The sequence below is a fragment of the Asparagus officinalis genome, chromosome 2, assembly GCF_001876935.1.
Source record: "Asparagus officinalis chromosome 2, Aspof.V1, whole genome shotgun sequence".
Lineage (NCBI taxonomy): Eukaryota > Viridiplantae > Streptophyta > Magnoliopsida > Asparagales > Asparagaceae > Asparagus > Asparagus officinalis.
The window spans coordinates 12,249,529-12,260,354 of record NC_033795.1 but is presented as its reverse complement, the minus strand read 5'-3'; the positions used below and the strand labels follow the sequence as shown (position 1 = coordinate 12,260,354).

Sequence of the window (10,826 nt, the reverse complement as noted above, 5' to 3'; positions counted from 1 at the left end):
ATTTTAGGGTGTTGTAGATAACACCCCTCAACTTTCAAAATATGATTAAACGCCTTAACTATGGGGTGTATCACAAAACCCCCTTTATCTTTATAGTTTTCCCAAATAACTCCCATAATATTTTAATTTGAACTGTGCAATGACTAAAATACCCTTGGTTGAAAAATTTTTATGTGAGTTTAAAAACCCAACCCAATTAAAATATTAGGTTTCGGTTCGATGGGTTTTGATGGCGAAACTAATATTATAAAAAATTAAAAGTTTCAATTGTTTCAAACATTACAAGCATGAATAAACAAAAAATAAAAGAAGTCTAGTATTTCAAAATAGAAAGGAAAAAAAATTAGATTTGCACGTAAACCTAGCAATGAAAATGGAGGAACAAGAAGAGAAGGGAAATAAAATGGAATATATTTTTAACAAAAAAGAGTTAAAAATGAACAATATGGTAAAAAAATAAATGCTTTAGGGATAATTTGGTCATTTTAAATCATTTATTTCTTTAAGATTTAAATTATGTTAGATTAGGGGGTTAAGTGAGAAAAGTTAAGGTGAGATAACTATATTGTTAAAATTGGGCTGGGGGGTTCTATAGTATCTCCATAATTGAGGGGGTTGTTCTAGAGTTAAAATAGCTAAGACGGGTTTTATGAGACGACCCCTATAGTTGAAGAGAGTTTTCTAAAAGTAACCCTATTCTTTTAACACTTTAATCATACTCCCTTTAAAAGTACGAGTTTGGAAAAATCTTTATATGGTCAATATTACCCTTTGATTTTTTAGAATATTACATTATTATCCTAATCTTTTTTAATTATCTTATCTTTTTTGAATTGGTAACCAAATGATTTATTCTATTCATAATGAGATTTAACATGTTATTGGATAAAATAGATATGTTTCATATAATTCAAATCCTTTACTTATTTCAGTTCACAGAGAAATCTAAAAAACATATACTCCAGCACTTAAAAGTTTTTGGACTTGTAGAAATATTCTCCAAGTTTTTTAAATTACAAAAACACCCTTACAAATTCAAAATTGTATTAAAACATCTTGAATATTATAAATTTTACTTATCTCAATTCAGTGAGATATCCGAAAAATATATGCTAACTAGAAACTAAAAGTTTTTTAACTTTGGAAAAAATATCTTGTAAGTTTTAAAAATTATAAAATCACCCCTAAAAATTAAAATTTATAAAAAACACCTTAAAAATGTCAAACTTATAAACATACTAGAAACCTACAAATAATACGAACAACCCCTAAAATTTTATGGAATTTGCAACACACACTCTAAACTTTTTACAAATTATAAAATAACACCCTAAAAATTATAAAATTTATAAAATCCTGATAATTTCTGACCTAACAGTACATTAAAAATATAGGAATTATAAATATCCCCTACATAATTTATAATTTATAAAAAAACACCCTTAAAGTTTTAAAAATTACAAACAATTCTTTAAAATTCAAAATTTATAAAAACACTCTGAAATTTTTAAATTCATTAATAAATTGAAAGCATAGGAAGTATTAATAGTCTATAAAAAATTTATAATCTGTAGAAAAGGCCTATAAGTTTAAAAAATTACAAAAAATTCTTAAAATTCATAATTTACAAAAAAAAACTCTATGAGAATTTTTTACCTATAGATACTAAAATGAATATGTAAAATTACTAATAACCCCTAGAAAATTAAAATTTTATAAAAAATATCATACACCTTTTAAAAGTATAGGTTCAGAAAAAACTTTTCATGGTAAATATTACCCATAACTTTTTTGAAAAGAACATAATTAATTAAAAATCTATAAATTTAAAAATTTATAAAAAATACCCTTAAAATTTAGTACATTGCAAATTACCCCTCCAAAGTTTAAAAATTTTCAATGATTTTTTTTTGTAATTCCTTGATACGAATGTAATGTTTAATAGTTTTGTGTATCTATAAATTATAAATTTTAGGGTGTTTTTTTATACTTTTTAAAACTTTTTAGGGTGTTTATTTTGTAGTTTTCTAAATTTTCATTATTTTCGGTGTAATGCACATATACATTAATTAATAATGATATTAAAGAATAAGCCATTCTTAAGATTATTAGACCATAGTTAAGTGTGCACATCACTATTCCTAGGTAGTATAGTTTATATATGTAAAAAAATTTATACAGTCTATATAGTGGTTAAAAAGATTTTGACTTTAATGTATTATTTTTTACAAATTATATTTAATGTGAATCCACCATATAATTTTGACTGTGATCATTATAATTTTAATACGTTTGATTGATTGACTATATACGTATATAGACCATAGCTTAGTTTACTTTCTCACATGAGCTAACATTTAGTGCTTAATAATTTAAATTATTACTTTTAAATTTAATATAAAGATGAGCTCTAATAACATTTATTTATTTACCTAGAGCATAATACAATCTTAGTTCATTTTTTTACTGAAGATTTATTCTATAGTCATGTGTATTAAATTACTAACTAAAATAATAATTATTTATGCTTAAGTTAGGATGATTGTAGTTGGTCACTCATTATGAAATTTTTATGAAGATATATACATTATTTTCTATAGAGTGTGTAATCACTATATCACCAATTTTGCATAGAAAGGACCTCACTCTAAATGGTTTCAAGTCAATGTTTGAGTTGCACTGAAGTATATGCTATTGTTACTATATGTATATATTTTTTAAAAAATCATGTCAATACTTTTTAAATAGAAGAGAATATTCTAACCTCTGATATTATAAAAATTGAATATAACCAATTGAATGATTAGCAAAAGAGATCTTACATAAGAAAAATGTAAATAATAAGATAAAGAAGAAAGGTAATGGTATTGCCAGCAATACTATAAATAGCAAACTACAATAGGAAACTACAATATAAAGTTAACTTATTTTGTGGAGCCCAACTACTGGCTATAAGCATCAAGGTTTCTATATGTATATACTTTATAATTTATTAAAAAGGGTCGTATAATCTAATATAATAAAATTAATTTAATATTAAATAGTAATAACATTGTAATAATATCATTATTAGAAAAAATTCTTCATGTATCGATATGCTCTTTACGATATATAAGCTATGCACTCTAAATTCTTGTGTCTTTTATAGAGCCAAAAAGTTTGAATACGAGCTTCTAACATGTTGCTCTCATAACAGTAAAATCCACTTAGGAGATATTGATATTCTAGATGAGTTATGTATCCTATATACAATATAATTGCCATAGGCAAGTGAGTTATAATAGTATTTTTCATTCACATCATTTAGGATAAGATTTGAAGGACCTTGCATCAAAGAAAAAAAATTATATTTAGAGCACATGGCGAAATATATCATAATCTTTCTATTCTAATTTCGTAAGAAAATAATTCTTCATACTTTCAGTTTTACTTCTATAATACAAAGAATGAGCTATAAAATTGAATGAGAGTATTATATAATATAAATATAAGTGAAACATCAACTAAAAGTTAACATGAATATGAGTCAAACCACAACTAAAAGTTTAGTGGACATATTGTAAGTAAATTCATATGCAAAATTCTTTTGCGAATTGAATGATCATCCAACTTTTGAAGACTCCAAGATCCTAATAAATAGATATGTTGTATTAAATTAATGTGTTTATAACTCATAAATAGTAGATCGCGTAGCCACAGTCTGGATTGAAGGAAATAATGATAATAATTTATTTGAGAGAGAGATTATTGAGTTGATGATCAATCCCATAAAAACTTTATTTTTTTTATTTTTACTATATTTTTATTAATTTAAATAATCATGATATTCAACCACGTGCATTACACGTGCATCTCAACTCATGATATTCAACCACGTGCATTGTACGTGCATCTCAACTAGTACTCCAAAAATTTCAATCCCATTTCACTTTGGTACCATAAGGTATTTCTTTAACACTTTGATATTTCAAAGTTTCAATCTCTTTTCACATTGATACTCTTGTTTAAACCCTACTAGATTTTCTGTTAAAATTGTACCACATATTTAGTAACGGGAAAAAAAAATGAATTTAAATGTATTATGGGTAAGCGTATGATATAGTTTAAACATAAAATCTAATAGAATTTGGACGGGGCATAAAAATGAAATGTGCTTGCAAGTTACAACCTTTGGCGGGTCAAAGTTTAAATAGTTACCTTTAGGTATCAAAGGGGTAATGAAACTAAAACTTTAGGGTATCAAAGCGTCACAAAATATTTAGGGGGCGTGAACGTGTAAATACGGCAAACTTTTGGGGCACCAAAGTGAAAATAAGCCTTTATACAAATGGCATCAGAACTTTGGGGTTATAAACAAAATCCCTTTTTATTCAGAACTCCAGAGCCGTCGCCCCCTCTGCTCTCTCTGCCCCATAATTCTCGATTAGGGTTTTACCAAACCCTGAAAGAAATCAGGGTTTTTAAGGATAAAAGATGGTTTTTGGTCAGGTGGTGATCGGACCTCCGGGCTCCGGCAAGACAACGTACTGTAATGGAATGTCGCAGTTCCTCCAGCTCATCGGCAGGTTCTCCCCTTTTCTATATTTTGTTTCTCCGATTACAGAATCCAATTTTTATTTATTTATTTTTATCTACTTTAGCATGATAAGACTAGTAGTAGTTGTTGAATATCCATGATATCTAGAATTCCCATAAAAAATTTTGAATGAACTTTCGTAACTGTGACCTGAATCAGCCCATCTAAATACTTTTGAACAAACAAATACTGGAATTTCCAGTTGTTTATCATATTTATTTGGGTAATGGACAATTATCATCTTTGCTTTATGTTGAGACGATTGGTGCAACAATATGGGTTTAACTCTGATCAATTTGGCTTTAATTTGGGCCATGTTTGGTCGGAATTCTGGTTCTGGCAAGCCATTAACAAACTTGGCCTGAGTTTAATTGCACTGAAGATGGAATCATCACATTCTGCAACTGATGCAATTTTAAGAGTTAAGCACATCTTGATATACATCATTAACATTTTTTTGTGTTATTGTAGCCTTTGAATTTATTTAGCATATGTCGAAGGTAAAAGGTTTTTGTCAAAAATGAGATTATATTTCATGTTTAAATTCTGCATGTATCTCCTTAGACAATGACACACTTTATAGGAATTTATGTTTGTGTCAATTTTTTGCTCCAGCACACTATAACATTATACTACACTGTTCTCCTGATTGGAGATAAGAAAATATACAGTTCTTGCTGACAACCTAGGATAATACCGTTTTATTTTTTTTTCTCATTTTTGCATGTTCTTATTTTTTGGTTAAAATTCTTGCCAACCATTTACTGTCCCAGGAATCTGTTCTTTAATTACAATATTTTGTTACATTGCGAATATGAAAGCTGAGTTTTGATCTTTGCTTACAGAAAAGTGGCCGTGATTAATTTAGATCCTGCAAATGACGCACTACCGTATCCTTTTCCTACCAAAGTTGTTTTACGGTTTAATAATGGAAAGTAGCAATCTTATAGAAACGCCCAGCTTTCCTTTACTTTACGCAATAAATAGATATGAGTGTGCTGTGAATATCGAGGATCTTATAAAACTCGAGGATGTGATGGCTGAGCATTCTCTTGGACCCAATGGAGGTTAGTATTGCTACCTTTGCATTGTTGTACTAGTAATTTTAGTTCTCCAGTGGGTTTATTACTGCCTTACGTGGATGGATCTTATTATGCATAATATGTTACTAACTTCCCAGTAAACGTACCAACCAGGCCTTGTTTATTGCATGGATTACTTGGAGAAAAACATTGATTGGCTGCAGGCGAAGTTGAAACCTCTAATCAAAGGTAGGCATTACCTTTTTCTTTTAAACGTTTTAGTTACAGGACTTCCATAACTTATGTATACGACGATAGTTGGTTTCAGCATCATAATCGTTTTACATGTTAAAGTTTAGAATACTTTCTTACATATAAATATGATTTATTTTAAAAAGAACTGAACAATAAACATATATATGCTCAATATTTAATCTGTGAAAATGGTGGAAGTGTGGCCTTTACTGACTATCTATTATGTCTCCTTATGCAAACTGCATACAAGCTAATTCACCACAATATATGCTTCAGCCGTCCCAGAGACTTTGTTCTCCATAATGTTTTTTTACTATCCATTGCGAAATATCTCAACACTTTAAAGTAGTTTTATACGATTTCCTCATTTTTGTTATTTTTCACAACAAATAGCATATCATTTTCTCATGTACAAGGCTGCAGTTATAGTTGTAAATTTTAAAGCTATTACCAGTAATGCCCTTAACTATTTTCTCCTGTTGCTGCAGATCACTACCTTCTATTTGATTTTCCTGGCCAGGTTGAGCTCTTCTTCCTTCATGCAAATGCAAGGAATGTTATTTCTAAGCTCATCAAGGCAATGAATCTCAGGGTATGGTCATTGAATTCAAGTGATTATAAGGCAATAGTATTAGGGCTCTCATATAACAAGATTTTTTTTTTTGGGGTTTGGTATATTATAGCACATTTGTACTAGATAGTCTAGATTCACTGATCACCTGTTATGATGTTTAGTTGACTGCCGTTCACTTAATTGATGCCCATCTATGTTGCGATCCTGGAAAATACATCAGCGCATTGCTTCTCTCACTGTCAACTATGCTTCATTTGGAACTCCCTCACATCAATGTTCTATCAAAGATTGATCTAATTGAGAGCTATGGAAAGTTGGGTATGGTCCACAGTTGGTGTTATTTGATATCAATGTATGATTTCGCCACTACTATTAAGTGAATTTTCCTCATTTTAACTGCTTTTCCATTTTGCCCGTTGCAGCGTTCAATCTTGACTTTTATACAGATGTTCTAGATCTGTCTTATTTGCAGCAGCATCTTGATCAAGATCCTCGGTCAGCAAAGTATAGGTATGCATTTTCATGTTATAATTTTCCCTTATGGATTAATCTGATTTTATTGCATTATTCTATACAAGCAACTTATAGAAGGATGGATCGTTGTTCCGTGTATTTAAAATCCTGTTGGTCAATTTTCTTTTCCCCCCCTTTATTGTGGGAGTCCCCTTCTTTTAGCAATTTATAAGTGTGCTGAATATTATTAATGAAGATTCTCTTAATTTTGTTTTTTAGTTAATAAATAAACATTTTTTTACTAAGTATATCTTGCTAATGAAGACAAATTGTCAGTTTATCCAGCTCCGTTGATGAAGCACGATCTACAAAGACACAGAATGATGTTGAATCTGATATGAAATTACCACTTCTGATGTATCTACAACTATTTCATTGTTTCCTCATCTTTCCACCTGTTATTTGCTTTTTTGATAAAAATGTTTAATCACCTGTTCTCAATATTATCTGAGAAATGCTTATAAATCAAAATAGACGAGTATCGGAATTATTGCGTCTAGTCAGAATCCTCTGAATAGCTAGTTAGGAATTTATCCGTTCAATTTCTTACTGCCTGATCCATTTCTCTTCTTTTGTTCTTTTGTAAAGATCCAGAACCTAACATCAACCTCTATTCCCAGCATAGCATTGTTTTCCTTGACAAACTTGATACATCGTATTTCATGGTTCATGATAGCGCTGATAAAGTGATGAATATTCTGTTAATCTCTGATTTATCAACTTGATTAAGTCTTTTCCTGTGCCTTGTTTTCGTTTTTTCAATGATGTGTCAATCATTATCAACATGGTTTTCTTTTTAACTGTCTGGTTGTCATTGCAGGAAATTAACAAAGGAGTTATGTGATGTCATTGAAGATTTTAGCCTCGTTAACTTCTCAACTTTAGATATTCAGGTTACTTTCTTCCTTATTTTCTGTTGATTTTACGGGTCTTTTCTTTTTTCATGAATGTATGTTGGCTTAAATTTATTACTCCTCAGGACAAAGAAAGTGTTGGAAATCTTGTGAAGCTTATAGATAAAAGCAATGGATATATATTTGCCGGCATAGAGGGGAGTGTTGTGGAGTTCAGCAAAATTGCAGCTGCTCCTCTTGACTGGGATTACTACAGATATCCTTTTCTATGTTCTTCTTTTCACTTTTTCAACTTTATTATCAACTATTAGTACTTCATCCTGACATATATCACCAATAAATTATTCCAAAATTTACCAATTATGAATGATAATTCACAACCTATTGTTGCATAAATAGCCCATAAGAAGGGCACTCAACCCATGAGGAGATGTGTGAGTATAAAATTGTAACTTTCACTGTTAACATAGGATTTTTGTGCAGTGGAAGGAACTTTAGGATTATTCAAATAAATCTAGGATTTCCTTGTTTTTCATTTGTAACAGAATTGTATTTAGTCCTCTGAATTATGTATACATGTTCCACATTTGACATTTTTCCTTGTTAAGTCATACAAGTGCAACATGGTTATGGGTCTAAAATATAAAGTAAATGCAAAATTTATGTCCATAAAATTTATCTGTCTGTTTTGTGAACGTCAAATTTGATCTTGGATCTGTTAGATGACTACTTATTTTGTGGTCACGTTGGTTGGCTACAGGCTAAAGAGTCAACATTCAAGAAAAGGATGAGTGTTGATAATATTTGAACATTCTAGGATAACCTTGAATTTTAGGTTATGCACTCAAAGTGCAGTTCTGTTTCTATTGCTACAATAACAATTTGATTTAAAGAACGAACGATCAATTAAACCAGCCTGGTAAGAATGTTTTGGGGTTTAAATGAAACCCCAAAACATTTCTCGTCCTTTTTCTGCCGTGCTTTCTTTCATATTTCAGGGTTAGGAAATTGTATTATTCGAGCTAAAAACATCTCCATGTACTCCTTAACAAGGCCTCTTACAACAGCTGCAGTGCAAGAGAAATATATGAAGGATGATGAAATTTTTAAAGATTGATGGGAGCAATGCGGGTGCTTGCAACGTACCAATATGTATATTTTCCCCCACCTGTTTTCCAAACTTCCATATGAATTCGAAATATAATTTGGCACATCTGTAGTCACTTAAATCTTTGTGTGAGAAAGTATAATTGTGATGAGGCAATTTAACTGTAGGCATGTAAATGGTTTGGATTTTCTCTTTTCCTTTTTGATCTTTTGTTTCTCGCTCGACCTGCGTTTTGTGTTGTTGTGAATTTGTAAAGGACATCTGAAAGTTCGGCAGGAATTGTACCGGTATGAAGCCTTTCTCCCTCCTTAGATTAATCTGGCATGTGTTTCTACCAGCGCTGAACTTTTGCAATTGCGAGTTTATTTCCACCCTCGCTTGCTCTCGTTCAGGCCTTGAAACTCAGACCGTCCAGAATTCAATTCCATGCCATGACTCTTGGTATTGTGCTGTGTTGAGCATATGGACAACCAGAGCCTAAGTCCCCACGGTTTGATTTTTTTCAATGCAAGGCAAATTTTACTCCTGAAAGCAAACCATCCATCTGGTTTCATGATGTTTGTTCAGTTGATATGCTATATCCTTTTTATCTTATTTGCAATTGACTGATAAAATTTTGATTTGAGTGATGGCGTAATTTCCTTTACATAATTTTATTTCAAAGAGTCAAATTTTTTTCCTTATATTTTCTATTCAAATTTTTATTTTAATTACTTTTAGCCTAACTATCTAGCTACACACTTCCAATAATATATACATTGGCACATATTGCGATTCTAATTGTTATTTTTATTGTATGTTTATATTCATTATTTGGAAATGAACTTTGTCATTTCATATTAATATCTCTTATAATATACAATGTAATAGATATGTTATTAGTAAGTTTTAATAATAATCTCATGTCAACATTTTAGAAAGTTCTAGAAACGAGAAAAAGACAAGAAAAGAGAGGAAAAGTACTTCTATAAAATTACAATTCTACCCTTTCAAATGCAATAGAAATGTAGTAAATTTCCACCTTTCATCCATTTTTGACCCGCCCTCATTATTTCCATTATATAATAGTATAGATATAGATAGATGTGAGAAATTAAAATAATTTATTGTCTATAGATACCTGTATAATTAATCAAAAGTATTAAAATTAACATCAGTAAAGTCAATACCATATGGTCAATTCATAATAAGTACAGTTTACAATAAATAGTACATGAACTCAAGACCCTTCTACCAAAAAAATGTAATTTGTATAAATAATTTGATTCTCATCGTAATCCTCTATTGGTCTTCTAATTTACGCAAATTCACGATATAGTATCCTAATTTTCATACCATACACAATTTAATAATCTAATAGTTTCCCAATGTGATGCCCTATGAGGCTAATAAACTTTAAGGATAGATTATATACCAATAGCTATATATGGATCTTACTTATAATAAAAATTTTCAAGATAATATATTTATACTCTATTTGTTTGTGTTCTGGATTTTTCAACCTAGCCAAAATAATTGCAATTATTAAGGACCTTAGATCTTTTAAAATGATCTGTATTGAACATCTTATAAAAACCACCTGAGCTTATGCCCAAAATACAGCCTATCACCTTACTTTTTTATGTAGACCATCTTAGTTGCTTGTATGCTCTCACGGTCACACTTTTTGGTTTTCTTTTTTTTTTATATGAAATAACTATAATACCTTTCAGTCTAACCCAAGAGAAAAAAAAGGAGAGGAGGAAAGTTGGCATGGTTAGTGGCAGAAGAGGAGGGAAGGAGGTTGGCAACCAAAGTGGAGAGAGAGGAGGAAGGGAAGATGAGGAGAGGAAAGAGGCGAGGAAGGTAAGAATGGAGGAGGATGAGGGGAGAGGGGAAGCGAGGTGGAGGGGGAGGAGAGGAGGAAAGGGACAAGGGTTTGAAA

At 30.4% G+C, this 10,826-nt stretch overlaps 1 protein-coding gene across 1 annotated transcript; it reads left to right on the top strand.

The window, feature by feature from the left end:
- Positions 4,369 to 9,121, top strand: LOC109830292 (GPN-loop GTPase 2). The gene is made up of 10 exons (XM_020397515.1): positions 4,369 to 4,565; positions 5,422 to 5,466; positions 5,564 to 5,643; positions 5,773 to 5,847; positions 6,342 to 6,445; positions 6,589 to 6,745; positions 6,850 to 6,937; positions 7,761 to 7,833; positions 7,920 to 8,050; positions 8,857 to 9,121. Exons 1-10 carry the CDS (start codon positions 4,474 to 4,476, stop codon positions 8,909 to 8,911), a joined length of 900 nt encoding a protein of 299 aa, XP_020253104.1. The 5' UTR covers positions 4,369 to 4,473; the 3' UTR covers positions 8,912 to 9,121.